Source organism: Myotis myotis, unplaced genomic scaffold (genome assembly GCF_014108235.1).
Source record: "Myotis myotis isolate mMyoMyo1 unplaced genomic scaffold, mMyoMyo1.p scaffold_m19_p_70, whole genome shotgun sequence".
Lineage (NCBI taxonomy): Eukaryota > Metazoa > Chordata > Mammalia > Chiroptera > Vespertilionidae > Myotis > Myotis myotis.
In genome coordinates, this window is record NW_023416380.1 from 77,964 (window position 1) to 105,737 (window position 27,774).

At 52.8% G+C, this 27,774-nt stretch overlaps 1 protein-coding gene across 1 annotated transcript; it reads right to left on the bottom strand.

Moving 5' to 3' along the window:
* Positions 1-27,458, bottom strand: CACNG7 (calcium voltage-gated channel auxiliary subunit gamma 7). The gene is made up of 6 exons (XM_036318507.1): positions 27,344-27,458; positions 24,064-24,288; positions 22,605-22,691; positions 22,122-22,262; positions 2,020-2,165; positions 1-1,499 (listed from the first exon to the last, which is right to left on the bottom strand). Exons 2-6 carry the CDS (start codon positions 24,257-24,259, stop codon positions 1,242-1,244), a joined length of 828 nt encoding a protein of 275 aa, XP_036174400.1. The 5' UTR covers positions 24,260-24,288; positions 27,344-27,458; the 3' UTR covers positions 1-1,241.
* Between the last annotated feature and the right edge of the window lie 316 nt (positions 27,459-27,774).

The following is a 27,774-nucleotide window of genomic DNA, read 5'->3' on the forward strand; positions in this document are numbered from 1 at the left end:
CTTTCTGCTTCCGTGTACAACACTGTGCTACCTCGCCCCTCCTCCCCTCATAAGGGGGGGTGGACGAATTTCTGGGACACCCCCCCAAAATCTGTCCAAGGGGGAGGACGGACCCTTGAAAGAGGCCAGAGTTTGGGGTCTGAGATGGGAAGGGGAACTTCATTGATGGAGGGGGCTGGGGGGAAGGGGGTAAATAGGTGCCAGAAAAATGGAAGACTTCGAGGTTTGGGGGGTGTCGACCCCCGCTACTGTCTCTCCCTCCCCCGACGGGGCCTCGAGGGGGCAGAGGCGGGCGCAGGTCTCCATCCTGCGCGGTGTGCAGGGCTGGGGGCGCCCAGGGGTGGAAAGGAAGGAGACCGAGTTAGAGGAGGAAGAGGAAAGATAAGCGAAGGGCAGCAGAGAAAGCGGGAACACTAGTTAGACGGCGCCCACAGAGGCAGGGGGCCCCCAGGAGGCCGCGAGGAAGGGGGCCTCCCCGGGGAGCAGAGAAATGTGGGGGAGACAGGAGGAACCCGACCCACCGCTTCCAGACCCCGCTCACCCCGCGTGTGGGCGAAGCAAAGAGGCCCCTCCCTGCACACAAGGACCCCCAAGATCGGGGGGGCGGGGAGGGTGGTGAGACAGGGCCTGAAAACAGACAACGAGGGGCAGCAGGGAGAAGAGGATGGTTGGCATTCCTGGCGGCTGCCGGACCCCATCTCCAGCCCAGCGCCCCTTTGTGAAGGTGGGCACCTGAGTGGTGCAACCCAGGAGGATGGACTAGGCTGGGAAGGCGGGGCCCGCGAAGGGGCGTGGCTTCAGGGAGAGGGGGCGGGGTCATGTGAAGTGAGGGGCCCAATGGCGTGGAACGGCCGGGAAAGGGGCGGGGCTATGGGAGGAGGGGCTGTTGAAAAGAGAAGGCGGGGCTATGGTGATGGGCGTGGTCACTGGTTGAGGGGCCATTTGAAGTGACGGGCCCAATGGCGTGGAACGGCCAGGAAAGGAGGGGCTATTGAAAAGAAGAGGCGGGGCTATGGTGATGGGCGTGGTCACTGGTTGAGGGGCCATTTGAAGTGACGGGCCCAATGGCGTGGAACGGCCAGGAAAGGCGGGGCTATTGAAAAGGAGAGGCGGGGCTATGGTGATGGGCGTGGTCACTGATGAGGGGGCGGGGCCACCGCGTGAGCAGCCTCCTCCCGGGAGCCGGGGAGCTGCGCCGCGGGGAGGCCTCGGGGCGGAGGAGGGGGCTCCGCGGGGCGCGCTCAGCAGGGCGAGGTGGAGATGTGCAGGTGGTCCGGGTACTTGATGGCGGGAGGGTAGTTCTGCGTCATCTGGATGGACACGTCGCTGGAGATGTCGGAGGGGCTGCGGCCGCGGCGCCAGGACTCCGGCTGCAGGAACTGGCCCGAGTAGTCGGAGCAGTCGCTGAGGCGCGGGCGGTAGAAGGCGGGGTGCGGGCGGTACATCTCCTCCTCCGCGTAGCGCTTGGTGAACAAGTACACGGACATCACGCCAGCCCCCTGCGGCGAGGCGGGGTCAGTCCCAGGGGCCGGGCCAGGCTCAGACCCCCAGGACCCAGGAGCCCAGGCCCCCAGCCCCTCCTCCCTCAGACCCAGGAGCCCAGGCCCCAGCCCCTCCTCCCTCAGACCCAGAAGTCCAGGCCCCAGCCCCTCCTCCCTCAGACCCAGAAGTCCAGGCCCCCAGCCCCTCCTCCCCCAGGACCTTGGGAGTCTGGGTCCTCACCCCACTCCTCCTCCAGGATCCAGGAGTCCAACCCCCTACCCCCTCCTCCCCCAGGTCCCCGGGAGTCTGGGTCCCCAGCCCCTCTCCCCCCACAGGACCCAGGAGTTTAGGTCCCCAGCCCCTCTCCTCCCCCAGGAAACGGGAGTCAGGTCCCCAGCCCCCTCCCAGGGGCTAGCTCCTCAGCCACCACCCTTCATCCAGCCCTCGCCCCCAGTCTCCTCTGCCTCCTGGACCCAGGAATCAGGCCCCCAAGAGCCCTCCCCATTCAAAACTCTCCTGAGGGCCCTGAGACATCACCTCTTTGAGAAGGAAGGAGGAAGCGGCGAAGGCAAAAGACCACCCGTAGCGATAGTGGAAGTACTGCTCCGAGCTGCTGGGCCTGTTCATGACCTCGTCATTGATGCTGGAGATGTACAGGACCAAGCCCACCACCAAGGAGAGGCCTGGGGAGCAGAGGGGTGCCCTTGGTCCACCAGCAGTGGACCCCTTCCCCCAGCCGGGCCCTCCCCCTCCCACCGCAGCTCTCTCCCTCGCCTCCCTATTCTGGCCTGGTCTAATGTCTATTTTTTTTTAAATATATTTTTATTGATTTCAGAGAGGAAGAGAGAGGAAGAGAGATAGAAACATCAATGATGAGAGAGAATCATTGATCGGCTGCCTCCTGCACGCCCCCCACTGGGGATCGAGCCCGCCACCCGGGCATGTGCCCTTGACTGGAATCGAACTCAGGACCCTTGAGTCTGCAGGTCGATGCTCTATCCACTGAGCCAAACCGGCCAGGGCTAATGTCTATCTTTTTAAGCCCCTTGTGTGCTGGGCCTTGGCTGGGTGCAGGGATGTGGGAGATGAGTCCTCCTCCTTCTCCCTCACCCAAAACTTGTGTCCAGAAGCTCACAATGTAATTGGGGAAGGCAGATATGGCCGTGGGTCAACAGGCAGGGGCAGGGGCAGGGGGGACCAGGGACAGCTTCCTGGAGGAATGGTACTTGTTCAGGTCCTACAGCATGAGGCCCAGGGAAGAATAAGAGTCTCCATTATACCACTCTGGGCGGAGGGACCAGCAGGGCAAAGGCTGAGCATGTGACTACAACATTGGGCCACAGCCGCCAAAAATGAGGCCGGAGAAGGGGGCAGAGACCCAACCACCATGATCCTCGCATGCCAGGCTGGGGGGCTCGGCCTTGATGCCCAGGGCACTCGGGAGCCATGGAAAGTCTGGAGCAGAAGGAAGACGGGGCCAGATTGGAGCGCTAGAAGGTCCTTTGGGGGCTGGTTGTTTCTGGGAAGAGACTGGAGGGGAAACTACTGGAGATTTACATTCCAGGGGGAGGAGGAGGAGGCCTGAGCTGAGGCTGTATGGATAATAGCAACAATATCAATAATCTCTATATATAAAAGCCTAAGTGGCCTTATGACCGAACAACCAGAATGACCGGTCAACCAGTTGCTATGACATGCACTGACCACGAGGGGCAGACGCTCAATGTAGGAGCTGCCCCCTGGTGGTCAGTGTGCTCCCACAGCCAACCTCCCCTGATCCCTCCCCATGCCGGCCAACCTCCTGCAGCCCCTCTCCCTGGCCGGTCCCTCCCCTCAGCCGGCCGGCCAACCTCCCGCAGTCCCTTCCCTCGTCCCTCTCCCAGGCCAGCAGGCCCTGATCAGCCCAGCCCCAGGCCCCAATCAGCCCTGATCGCTGGCCAGGCCCAGGGACCCCACCCATGCACGAATTCGTGCACCGGGCCTCTAGTAATATTAATAATAATAATAATAATAATAATAATAATAATAATAGCAACTGCTTACATAGGTCTTGTTCTGTGCCAGGCACCGTTCATTCTCAGTGTCATACATACATCCACTCATTCAAACCTCACACCAGCCCTTTCACATGGGTACCATTTTTATGTCCATTTTCAGATGAGGAAATAGAGGGGCATGAGGAAGGTGGAGAAGAGAGAGGGGTCTGGGTTGAGAATTTCTAAGAGGCAATATCACTTCCTAAAGATGAACTTTCTTGCTAACAGTCGCCTTCCTCCGTTCCGCGCCACCCCCTAGTGGTCAGCGCACGTCATAGCGAACGATCGAACTCCCCGACTCCCAGTGGAACTCCCCGGGAGGGGACAATTTGCATATTCGGCTTTTATACATATAGATGTCCAAAAGAGGCACATCCGTAGAGACAGAACGTAGATTAGTGGTTGCCAGGGAATGGGCTGGAGGGGGACTTTGACTGGCTGTTAAAGGGTGCGAAGTGTCTTTGGCGGGGGGTGAGGAAAATGTTAAGAAATTAGGTAATAGAGATGGTTGCACAGCCTTGTGAATTCCGTGAGAGAGAAAAAAAACCCCCACAGAATTATATGGACTCTAGGTTATGTGAATGATAGCATCTCAGATTTCAAAGTCTGTGCATTTCAAGTTTCCGGGCCCGTAAGTAAAATGTTACTGGAACCCAGCCAGCTTATTGACACATTGCCTGTGGCTGTCGTGGCAAAGTGAAGTAGGTGCAACAGAGACGGTGCGGCCGGTAACGCCGGAAATTTTTATTATCTGGCTCCTCTACAGAAAAACGCCCCTGACCCCGAAACTAGGATGCCTAATGGTCCGGTGTCCACAGACTCATCCCTGGTCAGTCCCCCTTTGCTACCTCTGCTTGGCCACAAGATTCCTCATTCTTCCTTGAACACATCAAGCTCACTTCTGCCTCAGAACCTTTGCACTTGCTATTCTCTCCCCTGATTCCTCTCCCCTGCACCTGTCACTTCATTTAACTATCTTCTTCTTTATCACTTTATTATTTTTTAAAATATATTTTTATTGATTTCAGAGAGGAAGGGAGAGAGAGAGAGACATCAATGTTGAGAGAGAATCATTGATCGGCTGCCTCCTGCATACCCCCCACTGGAACCAGGGCATGTGCCCTTGACTGGAATTGAACCCGCAGCCCTTCAGTCCACAGGCTGACGCTCTATCCACTGAGCCAAGCCAGCTAGGGCCTTATCACTTTTTTAGAAAGGTCTTTTATGATCTCCCAGTTTAAAAAAACAAACAAAATGCTCTCCCAGCCCTAACAGGCTTGGCTCAGTGGATAGCGCATCGGCCTGCGGACTGAAGGGTCCCGGGTTCGATTCCGGTCAAGGGCATGTACCTTGGTTGCAGGCATGTCCCCAGTAGGAGATGTGCAGGAGGCAGCTGATCGATGTTTCTCTCTCATCGGTGTTTCTAACTCTCTCCTTCTCCCTTCCTCTCTGTAAAAAAAAATCAATAAAATATATATTTTTTAAAAATGCCCTCCCACTCAAAGAAAGAGAAATGCAGATGAAAACGACGAGGGGTAACATCTCATGTATCAGATCATCCAATGTTTAAAAGCATCACAGCATTTCCTTCTGGCGAAGCCCAGGGAACGGATGCTCGTCTGTGTCGCTGGTGGGGATGCAGAAGGACCCGGCCCCTATGGAGGGGAGGCTGACCACAACGAACAAAACGACAGAGGTATTTATCCTTTAACCCAGCAATTTCACTGCCAGGAATTTACCCTCAAGATACCTGTGCAGCGATAGGAAAGCTCACAGGCACAAGTTAATCCACTGCAGCAGTGGCTCATGGTGGCAAAGTATCAGAAACAGCCCAGAGGCCCTAGATTCATGAACTAATCCATAAAACATCACCCAACAGAGTCCTGAGCCACCGTGCAATGAGAAGGAGGGTGAGCTCTGTGAACCGATATAGGATGGAATTCTGTGATAGTTCAGACTATATCACTAAGTAAAAAAAAAAAAAAAGGGAGGGGGCCCTAGCTGGTTTTTCTCAGTGGATAGATAGAGCATCAGCCTGCCTGTGGACTGAAGAAGGGTCCCAGGTTCAATTTCAGTCAAGGGCACATACCCGGGTTGCGGGCTTGATCCCCAATGGGGGCCATGCAGGAGGCAGCCGATCAATGATTCTCTTTCAGCATTGATGTTTCTATCTCTCTCTCCCTCTCCCTTCCTCTCTGAAATCATAAAAAAAAAAAAAAAAATTTAAAAAGGGGAGGGGGATGTATAAGAAATATACCAGATGCTACTTTTAAGCAAAAAAGAAGGGTACAGCCTGGCCTGTGTGGCTCAGTGGTTGAGTGTCGACCTATGAACCAGAAGGTCATGGTTCGATTCCCAGTCAGGACACATGCTGGGGTTGTGGGCTTGATCCCCAGGGTGGGGCGTGCAGAGGCAGCCAATCGAGGATTCTCTCCCATCATTGATGTTTTATCTATCTTTCTCTCCCTCTCCCTTCCTCTATGAAATCAATAAAAATATATATTTTTTAAAAAGAAGGGTACATTAGGACACATGTATGCACATGTTTTTTTGTGGAAAGAGGCAAGAAAAAGGAAAACAAATGCAGCTGACGACCTGCAGGGGGCAGGTGAGAGCAGGAAGGAAGCCAGAGGGAGGAAGTGACACTCCTTTGAACTTGGAGCTTCGGAATGAGAGGCCGATGTTTTATGTGTCCAAAAGACAAATTCAACAAGGATGGGGAAAACTAACATCGAGTATGAACACACATAAGCAAAACCGAATGCACATCTAACGAGTCCAACCACAGGATGGAGAAAGTAGTGATCCAATAACATAAATAGAGAGAGAGTTTTGATTCTATATCTCCGTCCAAAGACAGGACGGCCTGCAAAGAAACCATGAACCCCACGTAACAGGGTTTCTCGTTGGGAGTGGCCTAGGGGTAACAGTTCTGAAATTATTCTGTGCACATTGCAGGGTTGAGCAAGTGTGTAAATACATTGATGTGTGGGGAGCTAGCATTCTTTGCTTTCTCTGAAAGAAAGAAGATACACCTCAGAAGGGGGTACAGCAAAGGAGAACCCTTGGGGGTCCAGGTGCTGTCTACGCTCCTATTTTACAAACAGACACCCTTTCCCAGCTTTGTGTCCTGACGGATTCCAGAAGCAGCGACACCTCAGCAGCTATGAGGGCACCTAACACCCGGATTTTGGTCTCTACTATCACCCTCCACTCTGTAAGGACCGAGGGCTCCCAGAAGAAATCTCTGATTTGAAGCCCACAAAAGTGACATCAAAGTGTACTCATGTCACAGAGTAGGAAAGTGCTGAAAAAAAAAGAAAAAGAGGGGTGCATGTCAAATGAGAACACAGGAACTAGTTTGAAGGAGGTTCCTGACACCCCGACTGGGGAGGATTTGAGTATTAAATGAATAATAAAGGTAATGGTGCCCCAGCTGGAGTGCTCGATGGTTAGGGCATCAGCCCAAGCACCAAAGGGCCGGGGTTCCATCCCTGGTCAGGCACGTACCTGGGTTGCAGGTTCGATCCCCAGCCCCAGGTGAGGCACCTGTGGGAGGCAACCAATTGATGTGTCGCTGTTGCATTGACGTTTCTCTCTCTCTCTCTCTCTTCCTCTCTCTCCCTCCCTCCCTTCTACTCTCTCTAAAAATCAATGGAAGCCCAGCCAGCCGGCATGGCTCAGTGATTGAGCATCAACCTATGAACCAGGAGGTCAATGGTTCGATTCCCGGTCAGGGCACATGCCTGGGTTTTGGCTCGATCCCCAGTGTGGGGCGTGCAGGAGGCAGCCGATCCATGATTCTCTCTCATCATGGATGTTTCTATCTCTCTCTCTCTCTCCCTTCCTCTCTGAAATAAAATACAAAAAAGAAATCAATGGAAAAAATATCCTTGAGTGAGGATTAACAACATCAACAAAAAAGTAATTCTTTGCACAGAGTTAGAAAACTCCAGTTGCAACCTTCGGAGCCATAGGAACTCCCTCCCTTGCCAAGGAGCCTGCCCCACACCCCCTCCACCTGGGGGTGGGAGCTGGCATCACCAGGAACGCGCGGCTGCCCCCACGACCGCCGCCCCGCAGCGCTCCTGCTGAAAATGTGTAACCCGAATCCGCTCCCCAGGAAACTGGGGCATCACCCTACAACACAGCCGGCCGCACCCTTCAAAGAGAGTGGGCATGAAAGATCGTTGTTTCTTTAAACGCACAGGAACTCCACCAAAGACGAAAGGAGACAAAAGAGCCTTTTCAAGAAGATGGTGCCGAAAGCTAACAAGCAAAGAAAGCGGCGCTGAAAGGCATCCACGGCCACAAGGAAACGAAGACCGACAGGCCACCCACCTTCCGGCGGCCAAAGGCACTGAGGCCCCGGAGGCCGCCTAACAGCCTTGGTGTGGAGAGCGGCGACAGGGTTTGGACAGGGTCAAGCCTCGGACTGATGAGAGGGCACAGTCCCCTCGTGGCCACGTGCAAGTCCCAGCTTGGGGGGCAGGGCCCTCCCAGCACAGCGATAGCCAACAGCTGTGGTTGTGAGCTTGAACCTGTGGTCCTAACACGTGGCCCCACATGCCTGAGTGATGTGGGCTCGATAGAGTTCAGGTGCATATAACTGAGTGGGATTGAAACCCACCAGAAGGTTGTAAACATCTTGATCACGCCCTTACTTTGCCTGGTGGAATCTGCTATAAAATAAAGGCACGGCCCTAACCCGTTTGGCTCAGTGGATAGAGCGTCCGCCTGCAGACTCAAGGGTCCCAGGTTCCAGCCCAGTCCAGTTCCAAAAAAAAATAAAGACACGGCTTGTAGTCCGTGGCGCTGTCTCTCCATCCGGGAGCAGCGTCCCACCCAGACCCAGCTTTCTTCTCTTGTCTGTCTTTTTCAAAAATATATATATTTTATTGATTTTTTACAGAGAGGAAGGGAGAGAGATAGAGAGTTAGAAACATCGATCAGCTGCCTCCTGCACATCCCCCACTGGGGATATGCCCACAACCCAGATACATGCCCTTGACCGGAATCGAACCCGGGACCTTTCAGTCCGCAGACCAACGCTCTATCCACTGAGCCAAACCGGTTTCGGCTCTTGTCTGTCTTTTTTCCATCCTTCACCACCCCCTCTCAGGGTCACTGACCCAGGCTGAGCTGGCACGGCACATAAGGTTGAGTATGCCATGGCCGTGCTGGCTCACCACACCTCGGAAGAGCGCCCCCAGGAGAAACAAGCCTGCCCACTGTGCCGCCATCCCATTCCCCCGACCACCGAGTCAGCCGGGGAGAAGACAGGAGACAGCAACACACTTGTGTTCACAGTGGATGTCAAGGCCAACAAGCACCAGGTCAGACAGGCTGTGAGGAAGCTCTGTGACATTGACACGGCCAAGGTCAAATGCCAAGGTCAAATACCAGGTCAGGCCTGATGGCGAGAAGAAAGCTTATGGTCGACTGGCTCCTGATGATGATGCCTTGGACGTTGCCAACGACACTGGGATCATCTAACCTGAGTCCAGCTGCCTAACGCTAAATAGAAAAAGTTTACACTGAAGAAAAGATAAGAAAAAAGAGAGAAAGAAAGGAGACGAAAGAGACACCAGCAGGAAATACAAAGCGTGCCCTTAGGTTGGATCCCGAGTCCGGAGGGGAAAAGAGGGTAACAGACAGCACTGGGACGACTGGCGAGATTGGAATACGGACCGTGTGTTGGCAATGGTTTCGTATAAAGGGTAGACTTCCCGACCTCGGTTATTGCACCGTGGCTAGAAAAGGAAGGGCATTTGTTCATGGGAGGGAGGCAGTTGCTAAGGGGTTTAGGGGTGAAGTGTTTGCAATTTATGTGCGACTGGTTGTACAGATGGACAGATGCATAGATGATATGAATACATGACAAATAGATATCAGTAGATCAATACAACATAGATAAAACAGGTGAGAGGCACTGATGATACTTGAATAGGTAGGTATAGATCAGCGATGGCGAACCTATGAACTCATTTTTTTGGTTGATGTTTCTTTGTTAAATGGCATGTAAATATATAAAATAAATCTCAAAAACATAAGTCTTTGTTTTACTATGGTTGCAAATATCAAAAAATTTCTATACGTGACACGGCACCAGAGTGAAGTTAGGGTTTTTCAAAATGCTGACACGCCGAGCTCAAAAGGTTCGCCATCACTGGTATAGATAAATAGTAATTCGATATAGATGAATGATGAATGGATGGATGATGGATGGAGATAGACAGATAAAGGCAAACGCATCAGTATGTTAAACATTGGTTTAGGTGAAGGATACTGTATATATGAGTTTATTGCATTATTTCTGCAACTTTTCTGCAGGTTTACATTATTTCCAAAATACAAATTTTTTAAATAGGTATTCCCAAGATTTAGAAATACAAATTGGTAGTGCCCTGGCCGGTTTGGCTCAGTGGATTGAGCATCGGCCTGTGGACTGAAGGGTCCCGGGTTCGATTCCGGTCAAGGGCCCATGCCCGAGTTGTGGGCTCGATCCCCAGTAGGGGCCGTGCAGGAGGCAGCTGATCAATGATTCTCTCTCCATTGATGTTTCTATCTCTCTCTCCCTTTCCCTTCCTCTCTGATATCAATGAAAATATATTTTTTTAAAAAAGAAATACAAAAAAAAAGAAAGAAAGAAATACAAATTGGTAGTAACAAAACAGTTCTGGGGATGTAAAATACAGCTCAGGGAATATAGTCAACAATCTATAATAATAAAAGGGTAATATGCTAATTAGACCGGACAGCCGAACAACTTTCCGGACATCCTTCCAGATGACCTTCCGGACGAAGTGGCGGCTGCAAGGGCCGAGCCCCTTGCACAAATTTCATGCACCAGGCCTCTGGTATTGTCATAACTACGGATGGTGCCAGGTGGGGACTAGACTTATAAAAGGTGATGACTTCCCAGGTTAGAAAAATGCCTAATCGTAGGGTTGAGCATCCGAAACTCATAGAATATTGTACATCGACTGTCATTTTAAGAAGCAGGCATCCGCCCTAACCGGTTTGGCTCAGTGGATAGAGCGTCAGCCTGCGGACTGAAGGGTCCCAGATTCGATTCCGGCCAAGGGCATGTACCTTGGTTGCGGGCACATCCCCAGTAGGAGTTGTGCAGGAGGCAGCTGGTTGATGTTTCTCTCTCATCGATGTTTCTAACTCTCTATCCCTCTCTCTTCCTCTCTGTAAAAAAATCAATAAAATATATATAAAAGAAGAAAAAAAAAGAAACAGGCATCCACAAACAGGACTTTTCCTCACAGTGCCAAAGTGCTACCTGCAGACCATTTATTCGTCGTAAAGAGAAACATGTCCCTTTTCAATGTCCCTTCTCTGGCGGCCACCCCCTCTACCGAGTGTGCAAACGCCATACCCCCCCCCCACACACACACACACACGATCTACCCCCAGAAATAAATAAAATAGGACGAACGCGGCTCCTCTGAATCTCCTTGCCACACAGGTTTATCCCGAATCTCGTCCATCTAAGCCGGTCTAGACATCGCTTCCTGGTTACAGGAAACACCGGGAGGGAGGAAGGAGTGAGACGATGCCAGGAGGAACCCCTCCAGCCAATCCCAGATGAGGGCTATTCCAGCCGAGAACGATGAATGATGAATGACGGCCAGAGCGGGCAGCGCCACCTAGCGACAGAGCCCTTCACAGACACCGTTCATCGTGGAGGAATTAACGGTATGTGGTTCGGAATGTGGTTCGTGCCCGGGTCGCCCCCTCCAGGCTGAATCTCGGGTCACGTGAGCACCTGAATTCCATCCTCGCCGCGGTTCCCACCCCCAGGTGAGGATGACAGACGCTGCCGGGAGACGACACAGAACTGCGGTGAGAAGCTGAGCCGCCAAACCCAGCCCAGCCTAGAGTCCTCGTCAAACCATGTGAGAATAAGTGATGGTCGTCTTTAAGACCCATAAATAATCAATAATTAAAAAATAAGGTGCCCTAACCGGTTTGGCTCAGTGGATAGAGCGTCAGCCTGTGGACTCAAGGGTCCCGGGTTCGATTCCGGTCAAGGGCATGTACCTTGGTTGCGGGCACATCCCCAGTAGGGAGATGTGCAGAAGGCAGCTGATCGATGTTTCTCTCTCATCGAAGTTTCTCACTCTCTATCCCTCTCCCTTCCTCTCCGTAAAAAATAAATAAAATAATATATTTTTAAAAAATAAGGTATGTTTGCCCCCCCGCCCAATAAATAAATAAATAAATCAGCCCTGGTTCGTGTGGCTCAGTGATTAGAGCGTTGGCCTGCGGACTGAAGGGCCACGGGTTCAAATCCGGCCAAGGGCATGTACTCAGTTGTAAGCTAGATTTCCATTACCTGCCTCTCCCTCCCTCACCCCCCCTCCCCAGCAAGAGGCATCCAATCTATGTCTCTCACAACTCGTGCTCTCTCTCTCTCTCTCTCTCTCTCTCTCTCTCCTAAATCCCTCCCTTCTCTCTCTCTCTTTTTAAATATATTTTATTGATTTTTTACAGAGAGGAAGGGAGAGGGATAGAGAGTTAGAAACATCGATGAGAGAGAAACATCCATCAGCTGCCTCCTGCACACCCCCTACTGGGTATGTGCCCGCAACCAAGGTACATGCCCTTGACCGGAATCGAACCTGGGACCCTTCAGTCCGCAGGCCGACGCTCTAGCCACTGAGCCAAACTGGTCAGGGTCCTCCCTTCTCTCTTAAAAAAAAAAGCAATGGAAAAATATCCTCAGGTGAGGATTAACAACAACAAAAATCAAACCTGGCCCTAACCGGTTTGGCTCAGTGGATAGAGCGTCGGCCCGTGGACTGAAGGGTCCCAGGTTCGATTCCGATCAAGGGCATTTAAAAAAAAAAATCAAAACTGGACCTGACTAACAGCAGTGTTACAGGAAAACACAGGGATCGATGGCCATACTAATCCATGACCCAGCGACGCAACTGGAAAAATCTAGAGGGTGGGAATACTACAAAACAGACGGCCAGATTTCTTCAACAAACAAATGGTGAGGAAACAGCAGGAACGGGGCTGGTATGGACTAAAAGAGGACTCAGATCCCTGGCCGGGTTGGCTCAATGGATAGAGCATTGGCCCATGGACCAAAGGATCTCGGGTTCAATTCCTGGTCAAGGGCAGGTACCTCGGTCACGGGTTTGCTCCCTGACCCCAGTGGGGGCGCAAGCGGGAGGCAACCAATCCATGTGTCTCGTTCACGTGGATTTTTTTTCCTCCCTCTCTCTCTCCCCTCCTCCTCCCTCCCTCCCTTCCACTCCGTCTGAAAATCAATGGAAAAAATATCCTCGGGGTGAGGCTTTTCAAAATAAATAAATAAAAGAGGCTCCGGAGATCTATCCACCGAACACACAAGCGGAACATGGATCCTAATTTACACCAAAGAAACCGTAAAAAAAAAAAAAAAAAAAAAGGCATTATGAGACAGGCGGGGACGCTGAACGCTTGCTAGATATTAAATGCTATTAAGCAACTATTCTTAATTGTTTGGGCGCGATTACGGCGCTGTGACGGCCGCGTTAAATAACAAAACTCGCGTTCCCCGGGGAGCCGCTGACAGGTTGGTGGGTGAGATGATTTCAGGCGCGAGGCTGGCTTTAAAATAACGCGGTGAAGTGCAGAAGGGAGGTATGGCAGTGTGGCTTAAAAAAAGGACTCGCCATATGTTGATCATTGTTGCAACTCCGTGAAGGATACGTGGTGGCATTTCTCTATACTATTCTTTCTATGTTTTCATAATGAACTACATTCCTAAAAGTCAGCGTCGTAAATAAAATAGTAGGAGAACTAGGCTAGGCGAAAAGAGACATTGACCAAATACTATGTGTGAACTTGGATTAAATTCTGGTTGTGGGAGAAAGCTATAAAAGGCTTTTTTTTTTTTTTAAGAACTCTCTCTTTTTAAAAATGGATTTTAGAGAAAGAGGAAGGGGAGGGAGGAGAGAGAGAAACATCGATGTGAGAGAGAAACCTCAATCAGTTGCCTCGCGTACACGGCCCGATGGGAGATCGAACCAGAAACCTAGGTATGTGCCCACAACTTTTTGGTATATGGGATGACACTCCAACTAACTCAGCTACCCGGCCAGGGCGAAAAGGCATTCTTGAAACCACTGGGACAGTTTGAAAACGGAATCCATTAGGTGATGGAATGACTGTAAACTTCCTGGGTGTGGTCATGGAGTTCTAGTTATACAGCAGCATGTCTTTACTCTTAGAGACACAAGCTAAAATGTCTCGAGATACACCATCATGATGCTGGCAACTTACTTTCAAATGGTAAATTTAAAAAAAAAATGTGTGTGTAGCAGAAGGGGGGGGAGGATGGAGGAAGAGAGAGAGAGAGAGGGAGTGAGAGAGAGAAAATGGCAAAGCGTTAACAAAATGCAGGATCCAGGTGGGAAATGGTGTACCAGCGTTCATGGCACGATTCCATAGATTTTTTAGAAGTTTTTACTAAAAAATCAGAGTGACTGAGGTGAGATAAAATCATGACCTGCTTCATTTTACTTTGTCGCACTTACCACCCCTGACATTCCATTCTCCACCTACTTGTAAGTTTTCATCACACATCTCCCCCCCACACACACTGGGATGCTTGAAACTAGCCTACCTTGTTCACAACTGCATTCCTAGCGACTAGCACACGACCCAGCACATAACAAACTACTAGTCGAGTGGATGGGTGTACTTGCTTTGCAACTGGAACTGCCAGCCAAAGCTCCTAGTTGCTTCCCCCCTTTTTTAAAAAAATATATTTGTATTGATTTCAGAGAGGAAGGGAGAGGGAGAGAGAGAAATAGAAACATCCATGATGAGAGAGAATCATCGACCGGCTGCCCCCTGCACGCCCCACACTGGGGATCGAGCCCGAAACCCGGGCACGTGCCCTGATCGGAAATCAAACTGTGACCTCCTGGTTCATAGGTCAACGCTCACCACTGAGCCACGCCGGCCAGGCTGCTTCCCCTTTTTAATCCACTCTAACTCCCACCATCTCTCAGCCTCCTCCAAGAATTAATCCTTTCTGACCTTTCACAGCACGCTGAACTTCTGGTACCCCATAATTTTGACGTTCGTAAAGAGGGGGCCCATGATGTGTCACATGATGGAAGGCAGCTGAGGTGAGTCTTGACAGATGAGCGGGTTTACAGGAAAGGATTATCACAGGGGAGCCCGCACACCACACTCAATCAGGTACCCTAGTCAGACGCGGGGGGGGGGGGGGGGTCATCTTGATTCCTCTAGCAAGGATGCTCGGGCCCTGGCCGGAGTTGTACAGTGGTTAGAGCATCAGCCCATGCACCCAAGGGTTGAGGGTTCAATTCCCAGTCAAAGGGGACATGTATCTGGATTGCAGATCGATTCCCCCCGCCCCACCACCACCCCACTACCATGTAGGAGGTAACCATTGGATGTATCTCTCTCACATCTTTCTCTCTTTTTTTCTTTCTCTTTCTCTCTATTCCCCCTTCCACTCTGTCTAAAAATAAATGGGAAAAAAATATCCTTGGGTGAAGATAAACAATAAAAAAGATGCTCAGGCATCAAGTCCTGTCCATTTTACTTCCTGAGTCTCTCATAAAAAAATAAAAAAAAATAGAACCCCCCCCCCCTTTGCAAACCCAAGTCCGCAGAACCAGCTCAGGCTAATTCTCTATGCCTGTACCCACTGCTCCCCAATCATCAGCTCCCTGTTTTATTTTTTTTAAATATATTTTATTGATTTTTTACAGAGAGGAAGGGAGAGGGACAGAGAGTTAGAAACATTGATGAGATAGAAACATCGATGAACTGCCTCCTGCACACTCCCCGCTGGAGATGTGCCCACAACCAAGGTTCATGCCCTTGACCGGAATCGAACCTGGGACCCTTGAGTCCACAGGCTGACGCTCCATCCACTGAGCCACACAGGTTAGGGCATCAGCTCCCTGTTTCAAAAAGCGGCTCTTCCTAACGCCTGCACTGGATTCTGTCCCTTTCTTGCCCAAACTCTCCCTGGGCTCCCTCCTACCCACAGAAAAAGGTTTTCATCCCACAGCCTGACACTCCAGGCGCCGATCCCCGCTAACCCCGCCAGCCTCGCCTTACGTCGCATGTTTCACGTTATGGTTCTAACGAACACACCTTCTCCACCAGGAGGGCCAGGAGCAGGGGTTGATGGAAAGGAAACAAACATGGGCAAATACAAAGATTTTAGTCATTGAAGATTAAATAAAAACAAGGTCGGGAGGTAGCTTATTCTTGTCATTCTGTCTCCTTCCTGGCCATTTCACGGTGGCTCTGGTTCTGCAAAAGTAACCTTCTCCCCCCCCTCCCTTTATTCCCCTCCTTTCCTCCTCTTCTCCCTCCCTTTCTCTGTAACCCAACTCTGTCCCCACCCCCTCCACTGCAGCCGTTCCAGAATTCTTAGGGCACCATAGGCAGGAATCACCGACATTCCAAGCGCAATAGAGACTCCCCGGCTTTAGAACAATAGCGGTTCAGCACCACGGAGAGCGCCTCGCGGGTCCACCTACGTCCTCACTGCTTCTTCCTAGCAGCGGTTCTCAACCTGGGGGTCGAACGACCCTTTCACAGGGGTCGCCTAAGACCATCGGAAAACACATAGATAACTACATCTTGTCTTTCTGATTAATCACTACGCTTTCATTATGTTCAATTTGTAACAGTGAACATACATCCCGCATATCAGATATTTACACGACGATTCGTAACAGTAGCAACATTACAGTGATGACGTAGCAACGAAAATAATTTTATGGTTGGGGGTCCCCACGACATGAGGAACTGTATTAAAGGGTCACGGCATTAGGAAGGTTGAGAACCACTGTTAGGGTCTCTCTCTCTTATGCTGTGAATTCCACCTGGGACAAGGCACCTACTTCTCTTTCTTCCCTTAAAAAAGTCCCCCCTCATTCCTCCAGCATCATCCACTTGGATGTCGCCTCTTATTGGAACCCTGGTCACTCCCGCCGTCCCCACCACCCGACTGTGAGGGGCGAATGCATCTTCCCTTTTCCATGCGACCCTTGTCATTCTCCCCTCCTACAAATCCTTCAGTATGTGCTGTGTACGAGCAACTCATCCGGGCTGGGCAGATATTTGTAAAGGTCCCTGGTGTTCGGAGTTTACAGAAAGCAAATAAGATGACGTGGCACAGTAGGAGTCGTGCTGAGAAACAAACATAAAACAAGGAGTGGCACTGAGCGGTTTCACTCCGTGGTTCGCGCGTCAGCCCGCAGACGGAAGGGTCACCGGTTCGATTCCCGGTCAAGGGCACATACCTGGGTTGCAAGTTCGATCCCTGGCCAGGTCAGGGCGCATTTGGGAGGCAACCAACTGATGTGTCTCTCTCACATCGATGTTTCTTTCTCTCTCCTCCCCCTCCCTCCCTTCCACTCTCTAAAAATCTATTTTAAAAAATCCTCACTCGCCCTGGCTGGTTTGGCTCAATGGATAGAGCGTCGGCCTGGGGACTGGGGGGTCCCGGGTTCGATTCCAGCCAAGGGCACATGCCTGGGTTGTGGGCTCGATCCCCAGTGGGGGGTGTGCAGGAGGCAGCCAATCGATGATTCTCCCTCATCATTGATGTTTCTCTCTCCCCTTCTCATTTCCTCTCTAAAATCAATAAAATATATTTAAAAAACAAAAATCCTCACTCGAGGGTCAGGGGGAAGACTTTGAGTATGGAGGGCTAGGAGTGTAAAAGTCCTTGGGTGAGACTGAGATGTGCATTTTCTTTTCTTTTTTAATGTTTTTATTTATTTCAGAGAAAGGAAGGGAGAGGGAGAGGGAGAGGGAGAGGGAGAGGGAGAGGGAGAGGGAGAGGGAGAGGGAGAGGGAGAGGGAGAGGGAGAGGGAGAGGGAGAGGGGGAGGGAGGGAGAGGGGGAGGGGGAGGAGGAGGGAGAGGGAGGGGGAGGGGGAGGGAGAGGGAGAGGGAGAGGGAGAGGGAGAGGGAGAGGGAGAGGGGGAGGGAGAGGGGGAGGGGGAGGAGAGGGAGAGGGAGATAGAAATATCCATGATGAAAGAGAACCATCGATCGGGTGTCTCCTGAATGCCCTCTACTGGGGATCGAGCCTGCAACCCAGGCCTGTGCCCTGACCGGGAATGGAACCGTGACCTCCTGGTTCGCAGGTTGACGCTCAACCACGGAGCCACGTCAGACGGGCGAGATGTACATTTTCAAGGAGTAGCAGGAGGCCGGTGCGGCTGAAGTTATAAGCAAAGGAGGGTGTGTCTGTGGGTTAGGAAATGAGGTCACAGATCTGAGGTCACAGATCTGACCAGGGGAGGCCGGCCTGAGGAGTTTGGGCGCATTCTACGTGCAATGGGAGCTCATCAAAGCACTGAAGATGCCAGCGGCGAGAGACTAGCTGTGCCGGACGTGCGGTTGGGGGCTGTTCTGAGGGTGGCCGTATGCGGGCTGTCGTTTAGGATTCAGCCGTGTCTCCAGTGCCCAGTGCAGGGCCTGCCTGGAGGAGGTCTCTGTAGATGTCTGATGAGTGAATACATGAGCACGGGCATAGAACGCGCTCTTGCGGGTCAAGGGTTCATAAGGGCCGTGCCCGGGAAGCACACCTCTTATGACCTGGAGGAAAGAAATCCATGCCACTCTAACTCCCCACCCCGTCTCTCACCCACCAAACCCAGGCAGCCACCTGGTTCTATTGATTTTTCTGTGGGTATTCTTCTCTCTCAGAGCCCTTCATCCTCCCAGCCCCAGCTCAGCGCCAACCTCATCTGCTGTTGCTCCGGCCACTGCTTAAGCCCCCTCCTCAGTTTCCCATTTTCTAGTCCATCCCCAACACAGGCCCTGAGGGGTGTTTAACACCCGGTGTGACCCTGTCCCTCTCCCTCTCCTGCCCCAACACTTGCACTGCCTTTTCCAGGACTGAATGCCAACCCCACAGGGCCTCTCTCTCTCTCTCTCTCTCTCCATCTTGGTTTCCTCATTGGCAACATGAGGTGGTTGGACCAGATCATGTCATTCTAAGATCTAAGATATCGGTACTATTTTCCATCCTTTCCTTTCTTTTTATTTTATTGTCATTTTAATTACATATATATATATTTTTTAATTGATTACAGAGAGGGAGAAATAGAAGCATCAATGATGAGAGAGAATCATTGACTGGCTGCCTCCTGCATGCCCCTACCAGGGATTGAGCCCGAAACCTTGGCATGTGCCCCTGACCAAAATCGAACCCGGGACACGTCAGTCCGCAGGCCGACGCTCCATCCACTGAGCCACACCGGCCAGGCCAGGGCCTTTCCTCTCTTTTTAAATCACCTTCGTTTTTATGATCTCCTGGGGCAGGAGAGTGCCGTGGTGCGGCTTCCCCGATGGAGCAACTTAGCCTCTGATGGCTTCTGTTTCCTCAACTGGAAAACGGGAATGATAATGACGTCTGCCTTGCCAGGCGAAGAAAGAGAGATAACTTAATTTGCATAAAGCGCGTAGAACTTCCCCAAACCATGGCACTCAGTAGAGTGTATATAATTAGGCTTGTTGCTGTTACTACGACTATTCATGTGTGTAAAAAACCTACCGCGTGTCCAGTAGTTATTGTCATCGATCAGGCACCAGGTTGGCCCTTCACGCTATGATCTAGGCCAGGAATTGGCAAACAGTGATTTGCCCCACCGTGTGTGTCTGTACGGGTTGTGAGCTAAGCCTGGTTTTTACACTATTTCAAGGTGCGGAGGAAAAAAATATTTCATTCCATTAGCATTTATCCCCCCTTTACTCACTCCAACCTCCCTCTACTCGCCCCCCCCCCCCCCCGCCCTGGCTCCCTTTCTCTCTGGTAAGCACCATACCATTGTCTGGGGTGGTGAACACACAATACAATATACAGGTGATGCATTAGAGAACTGTACCCCTGAAACCTATATAATTTTATTAGCCAATGCTAATAAATTCAATGTTAAACATTTAAAAAAATATTTTGTGAACCAGGAAAATTACAGTAATTTTGAATCTTAGGGTCCATAAGTAACAGTATTCGTGGAACTGGGCTGTGCCCACTGCCCTGGGTGCTTTGGCCCTACAACCCTAGGGCCCACAAAGTCTGAAACATCTGCTATCTAAATTTGATGAGGGGAGGACGGGCGAGGGCTGGAAGAGGTTTATGGGGGGAAAGGGAGGACCTATGTCATACTTTCAACAATAACAATAAAAATAAGCCCGGCTGGCGTGGCTCAGTGGTTGAGCATCGACCTATGAACCAGAAGGTCAGGGTTCGATTCCAGGTCAGGGCACATGCCCGGGTTTGCAGGCTCGATCCCCAGTCGGGGGGCGTGCGGGAGGCAGCTGATCCATGATTCTCTCTCATCATTGCTGTTTCTCTCTCTCTCTCCTTCTACCTTCCTCTCTGAAACCATAAAAATATATTTTTTAAATAAATAAACAAATAAATAAAAGGTTTGCTGACCCCTGGCCACGATTTGTTTTCTCAACAGCTCCGCAAGGGAAGGCTGTAGCACACACAAAGGAAGTGTTGGGATTTGGACCCCAGACTCTCTGGGTTCACAGCAGCAGGCTCCTTCAGCCGCTACCCCCACCACCTTGAACGTACACGATGGGTCCCTTGCGGTGGGTGCACAGGTCAGAGTCTATGAAACGACCTGGAGAAACCAGGTCAGGAAGTAGAGTTCAATGCCTTTCCAATGACTCCGTTGCTACATCAGAGGCCTGACTCCCAGCCCTGACAGCATCATTGATCCTCAGCTTGACCTTGGGAAGTCGGGCCCTGCTGCACTGGCGCAAGCACGGCTTTTGTGATGAGAAAACCCTCCATTCTCACCCCAGCCCGGCCACTGCCGGACGCAGCGAGGTCTCCTCGGCTATTTCCAACTCTGTGAACCGCAAACAATGGGGCTTTCTCTTGGGCGGATTAAAGAACACTTCCACGCCCCACTTTCTCGCGCTCTCTAGGCCACTTTTTTTTTTTTTCCATCTGAAAAAAATGATGAGCCCTTTCGCTCCGACACTCTGGGATGGTGACAGCCTAGGCGTCTTATTTTAGCTCAGTGTCTGGCTCCACATGCTGTGATTCTAGTTTGCACAGAGGTGTGGCACCCTGGTTTCCCTGGAAAAAGTCTCGTCAGTTCACGTTGGAGGCACGAGGGAGGATTTGCCTAGACTAGAGAGAGCTGGGGGAGCAGAAAGGGGATGGGGGAGGGGGTATCCAAAAAAACCCATCTTGATATGCAGAGGCACCTCAAAACGGGGAGCGGAATGGGGGCCCCCGGGGACCGAATGGAAATGAGACCAACAACAGGGTTTGCTCGTAAAAGATCAACTGGGTTAAAAGGACCTGAATGGAGTTTAATGACGTTGAATTCATTGGAACGGAACTGAAGAGTTGAATCAGAATGGATTGGGGTTAGGTAGACCAGATGGAGGGAGTTAAACGTGACAGAGTTGAGGGGACCTGGGCTGACCTGACCTGAGAAGACCAAACAGCTGCAATCGGGAAGAGGGGACACCAGGAAGGACGCTCCTCCAAGCCTCAGCACACTCGAGTCCTCAGGCACCAGCTGATGCCGGAATCTTGGGCAACTCCCTGCACAACTCCGGGCCTCAGTACCCCCGTTTTTATTAAGCGAGTGCTAATAATAACTCCCGGGCAGAGATGTTATGAGAAGGGCGTGCAATCACTCCTAGCTCGGAAGAGAAAGAACTAGAGACACATATTGAATTCTAGCTAATGACATGCACAAGGAAGTATTTAGGGCAAAGTGTACCGATGCTGCAACTCGCTTTGAAACGCATTTTTTTTTTTAAAAAAAGTGAGATAAAGCCCTGGTTGGGTAGCTCAGTTGGTTAGAGCACCGTGCCCGATACACCAAGGTTGCAAGTTCGATGCCCGGTCAGGGCACATACAAGAATCAACCAATGAATGCATAAATAAGTGGCAGAACAAATCAATCTCTCTCTCTTTCTTCCTCTATCTCTCTCTAAAAACAATAATTTTTAAATTAATAATAATAATAATCAGAAGGAGGAGGAGGAGGAGGAGAAAGGTTGATGGATGGGTAGAAATATACTAGTAGATAGATGGACAGATTCAGGACAAATGAAATCTAATCATAGGGTAATAATTGACTTCAAGTGGTGGCTCCAACATTTTTTGCCTTTTCTATTTGAAAAGTTTTCAGAGAAAATGTTGCACCGGACATAAAGAGCCCTGTAATCTGTGACTTGCTGAAATCTCAGGAGTAAAGGCCCAGCTCTGCCTCTCCCTGGCTGTGTGGCCCTGAGCAAATGACCTCATCACTCCCAGTGTTTGCTTTCTCATCTGTGAAATGGGTCTATTAATAGCGTCTACCTCACAGGGTCCTGAGTATCAGAGCCTGGTACCCCCTGAGCATCTCATAAGCATCTGCTAAGTTTCAGCCTCTGTGACATGGGCGCTGCTCTCTCCACCTCCCAGAGGAAAAGTGGGGCTCAGAGAGGTTCTGCAACTCCCCCAGGAACACACAGCAAGGAAATGGCTTTCTTAGTGCAGGAGGGAACCACCTAGAACCTAAAAAAGCGCCCCCTCCCCAGCTCCCGTAAATGCTTTCCTTGGGCTCACCCGATAGGATGAAGAAGATTCCAGAAACGAAGGCCAGAATGGTCCTCTGTGGGCGGATGTGGCCGATGTTGCTGATGACGAAGGCGGTGAACACGAGGAAGAGGCTGACCATGGGGAAGGGGGTGGCTGTGCGCACGGTCTCTGGGGGAGGGGAGAGACAGGGGGTGAGGGGGGCAATTGGGGGGGACACCTCCCCATTCCCCATGACCTCCCTAACGTCACCATCCCCCTCACCCCTTTGGGTGGCTTCTCTCCTTTCCACAGACTCTTCCCCTTTCTGATAATTCCAGGGCTGACTGGCGGCCTTCATCCAGGCCACACCCCCTTTGGTTTGACCCCACCCCTTTTGCATTGGCCCCGCCCGCCCGTTGTCTAGGCCACGCCCCTTTCCCACCCCTCCTCCTTACCCAGGCACGTCCCCTGCTCTTGCCCTTTCTCCCAGGACCCTGCCCCCTTGTTCCCCAGGCCCCCGCTTCCCCTCACTCAGAATATTCTCCGTGTTTTCCGTCACCAAGTTGATCTCCGGTTCAAGAAAATATTCCGAGGCCACGCAGCGACCCTTCTCCCGACCTGGGGGGGAAGGATAGGAGGGCAGGGCTGGATGAGAGGTTCCTGAGCTCTGGAAAGGCAGTCAGGGGCACCACGCACAGTGGGGAGACCCTCGGGCTGGGGACGGCTTAACCCAAGGGTTAGGGAAGGAGATGGGCGGGAGGCCTGGGGGCTCCTGTTCTTGGCTGCCTGAGAGCCCAGCCCCATGGAGAGAGGACAAGGCTGGAACCCTAGGTCCCAAGTGAGGAGGGGCTGTGGGCCACGACTCCTGGATCCCGAGAGAGAATCAGGCAGCGGTGGCAAGATCCCTCGCAGAGGGCATCTCTGTAATCGTTGGGAGGCGTGGATTTTGTTTTTTTTTTTATCCTGTCCATTCAGCACTGGAGCTGTCCAGGGGACAAGTTCTGAACCTAGATGACCACCTCTCTAAGGGAGGTGGGGAGACTGCGGTTCCCAGGGGGTTAGGGACCAGGAGATGGTGTGAGCACTGGGGCTCCTGGAGGCAGGACATACAGGGCTTGGAATTGGGTCTCGGGGGAGGAATCGAGTCTCCAGGACAGAAACAGGAGGGGTGTCTGGATTTCTGGAACCCAGAGATGGAACGAAGAATAAAGAACTATGGGATGGCCCGGCCGGCGTGGCTCAGTGGTTGAGCGTCGACCTATGAACCAGGAGGTCACGGTTCGATTCCAGGTCAGGGCACATGCCTGGGTTATGGACTCGATCCCCAGTAGGGGGCGTAGAGGAGACAGCCGATCAATGATTCCCTCTCATTTATGTTTCTCTCTCTCTCTCTTTCTCTCAAATCAATAAAAATATATTTTTTAGCCCTAGCTGGTTTGGCTCAGTGGATAGAGCGTCGGCTTGTGGACTCAAGGGTCCCAGGTTCGATTCTGATCAAGGGCACATGCCCAGGTTTCGGGTTCCATCCCCAGTAGGGGGTGTGCAGGAGGCAGCCAATCAATGATTCTCTCTCATCATTGATGTTTCTAACTCTCTCTCCCTCTCCCTTCCTCAGTGAAATCTATATATCTATATCTATCTATATCTATATCTATATCTATATCTACACTTTTTTAAAAAGAGAGAGAGCCCTAACTGGTTTGGCTCAGTGGATAGAGCGTCGTCCTGCGGACTCAAGGGTCCCAGGTTCGATTCCAGTCAAGGGCATGCACCTTGGTTGCAGGCACATCCCCAGTAGGGAGTGTGCAGGAGGCAGCTGGTCGATGTTTCTCTCATTGATGTTTCTAACTCTCTATCCCTCTCCCTTCCTCTCTGTAAGAAATCAATAAAATATATTTAAAGAGAGAGAGAGAGAGAGAGAGAGAGAGAACTCTGGGATCCCACCAGGCCAGGCAGGGACAGGCGAGCGGAGGGCCGGTGAGGTGTGTACCTGCGAAGAAGCAGACGCGCCAGAGGCCGGCGTGCAGGGCCATCTTGACCTCCGTGGTCTGGTTCTGCGGCAGCACCGTGCCCTCCTCCATGTAGAGCCAGTAGTCGGTGCTGACCGCGATGCCCACCAGCAGCAGGCCGCACGCACCGAACACGCTGCTCAGCAGGGTCAGGGCGCGGCTGCTGCAGTGACTCATCCTCAGCGGCGGGGGGCGCCCTGCGGGGCCTGGGGGAGGGAAGCTGTCCTGGAGAAGGTCCGGCGGGACCCACTAGACTCCTCACCCCCAGGCAGCCACCCCGGACGGACCGCGGACTCAGCCAGACACAACCAAACCCCAACCCTCTCCCATTGGACCTCTGTGTCCTCCCTGGATTTGAACCAGTGACACCCAATGTTGACCTTCACTCCTAGGCCTGGCCTTCCTGAGCCTGGCACTTGTCACTTGTACTCTGGGTCTGGATCCTGATCAGAGACCCCCCCAACACACACCAGACCCCCTCCCCCCAACTCCAGGATAAGATTTCCAACCATAATCCAACCACGTGTCCAGACGTGGGTGCCCAATATCATGACTCCAACTAAAGGGTGTCCCAAAATTCACGCAAGAAGTAATTTTGATAGAAAACAAAGGTTTATAATTAAAAATTGTAAATTTTTTATTGATTCATAAAGTATACAGTATAGGGTTATGTATGGAATAGCGCATCGGGTAAATGGCCTCCACGGCTTTGCTGGCACATACGCAAAGCCGTGGTCTTCATTGGTCTTCATTGTCCCTGCTCCTGGGCCATCATTGGCACTTGGTAATGCTTATCAAATTGAAGGGATTGAAATCAAAGGGCAACAGATATTAGAATCTGATTCAATAAACCAAGTAAAATTAGGCTTTTATTTTTTGTTGTTGTTGTTGTTAATGCTCACGAAAAATTCAAATCTTGCGTGAATTTTGGGACACCCTATAGAAATGCCGTTTCTAGATTCTCAACTCCAGAACCAAGCCTTCCGACCCAAACCTCATGCGCTCACCCAAGACCTTAACCACAGACATGAGACCAGACAGAGCCTGGTCCTGTGACTCAGAAGCTATTACAGCGATCAGTCACGTCAGCCCTGGGGCCAGGCGCGCACCCCCAGCCTTGACTCTGTGCCCTGGTGCGAGCCACACACCTTGAAAACCACACTCCAACAAGGGCCTGAGGCCTCAACTCTGAGCCAGGACCTGGGACTCTGAGTATTGAAACTTGGGCACTGGGTGCTGAGCAGCGTGACCTGTGTAGAGACCTTGACTCAAGCCACCCAATTTTGACTCCATCTGCTGACCCCTTTCTTTTGGATTCTGTCTCTGAATAGAAACCAGAAATCCCCCAAGCGTGTCACCAACCAAGGACCCTCACCCCATACCCTGGCCTCAGGCCCTTGACCTCAGGCCTACCTAAGACCTTGAGTAGAGGCCTCCACCTAAGTTTAAACTCTTAGACTCATCTCTTGACCCAATTCTAACACCAAGAACTTCACCCATGACCTTCTAACTCTGGTCCTGTATCTTGACCTCAATCTGGTGCCCCAATCTGATATCCCAGAACCTGAATTCCCCCCCAACCCTCAAATCCAGGCAGGCCCCTGGACCTGGGGTCCTGGAACTCCATCCCAGGCTGCTGGGTTCCCATACCCTGGGACCCAGAAACTTGGATGGAGATTCCATAATGACAAAACCATGATCTAGGGAACGCCCCCCCCCACACACACACACACACCCAACTCAGCACCCCAACCAGAGCACACCAATCCAACAAGTGACCCTCCACACCAAGGATCAGAGCTCTGAATTCAACACCCCAATCAGGAAGTCCAGGGCCCCACTCTTCCCTTCGCCCCCCCCCCCCCATCACGAGACCCCAGAATTCTCTACTAGAGATTCTGGACTCCACTTCCCATGCAAGGCTTTCCAATTACAGACCCTCTTCAACATCCAACCTGGGACTCTGATCCCCGTAACACTGGATCCTCAAAACAAGAGATCTCCAGTTCATAGCTGGGCCCCCCCAAATTCCAATCAGGACTCTGAAGATTCAAGGAGCATGCTCCTCATCCCTTATTATTCACCACCCTCGCCCCCACCACGGACTTTTTTCCCCTAAACTAGGCAACCCCGTGATTTGGGGGGGGGGGGGGCTCACCCTGGGATCCCCATCCTAGCTCAGCCAGAGACTTTTACATCTCTGAGTACCAGAGTCCCCATCATCTTTTGAACTATGAAGGTTAAGAGCCCCTCAACACGTCCCGGCCATGCAACCAAGACTGGAGACCCCCCCACTTTTTAACATCGTTATGCCGGGAGCCTTGAAACTCTGCCCCACCCCAGTGAGGGGTCCCAGACAACTTCCACCACCACCTGCCCCGACCCCACCCCCCGCCTCCTGGCGGACTCGGGGATCCGGTCTGGCGGAGCTCAGACCAGCTTTCCTCCCATCCCCCCTGTCCCATGGCTCCGGGCTTGACCGCCAGCCCCTCTCTCCTCCTCGTCTAGCCAGCTCAGCTCAGCTCGGCTCGGAAACCAGGCTCCGAAACCCAGTTTCCCCGGCCGCCTGCGCCCAGGTGGCTGACCTCAGCTCCTCCCATCGGCTCCTCCGACCCGGGCTGGGACCCGGCTCGGGGTCCCCCCGCTCGCTCCCCGCCTGGAAGCAGCCCCCTCCATTGCTCCAGTTCCTCCTCACTCTACATTCTCCGCCAGCCGCCAGCCTCATCCTTGGGGACCCTCCCCCCAGGCCCGGCGCCTCCGGCCGCTCCTTCTCCCCAGCCTCTCCAGGACGCGCGCATTCGGGTCTCCGGGGTCCCCTCCTCCAAGCCCGAGTCCTGACTCCATCGCCTTCCAGCCTCTGGGGGGGACATACCCGCTTTCCGGGAACCCTTTCCCAGACTCACGTACTGCTCTTAGCGGGCCAGGCCCTCCCTCCCGCCCTCTCCGCCAGGGCCGCCCCCCTCAAGGACCTGGGCTGCGCCCTGCCCGGAGCCCACGGTCCCTACGACTCGGACGCGAAGAGTGGAGTTGCCTCGCTCCGGACCCTCGGACCCCGTCCTCCGGTTCCCCAGGCCCAATGTCCCTCCATCCCCCATCGCCTCCCGAACTCGGAGGTCCCGACCTCCGGAAAGCCGGCCCCCAGAGCCACCCAGGCCCCTTTGAGCTCCAACCCCCGGCCCCCAGTCACCTCCAGGGGCGCCCCCCCACCCCCCACCCCGCCACGCGCCTCCCTCCGGGACCCTCCCCTCGCGCTCAGCTCACCTCGCTCAGGGCTGGGCGGACGCTCCGGGCCGCGGGCCCCGCAGCCGCATGACCGGCCCCGCGGCTTCCCCCGGCCGCCGCCGCCGCCACCGGGGTCGCCGACGCCCGCGCCCCCCGCCCCCGCCCCGGAGCCCGGCGTCCCGGCCCCCTCCGGGCCTCCCACCCCCCACCCCCCGCGCCCGCGGCCTCACTCGGCGGACGACGCCGGGAGCTGGGACCCGCGGCCGCTCATTGGCTGCCGCGGAGGAGGGGAGGGGCGGGGAGGGAGGGGAGGGGCGGGGAGGGATGCGGGAGGGGGCGCTGGGCCCTGAGGATGGGGGAGGCAGGGAGAGCGAGGATGGAAACCGAGCCGAGCGCGGACCGGGGCAGGGGCGCGCGGAGAGGCAGGGGCGCACGGAGGCGTGGGAGACAGCGGGGGACCCAGGCACCCC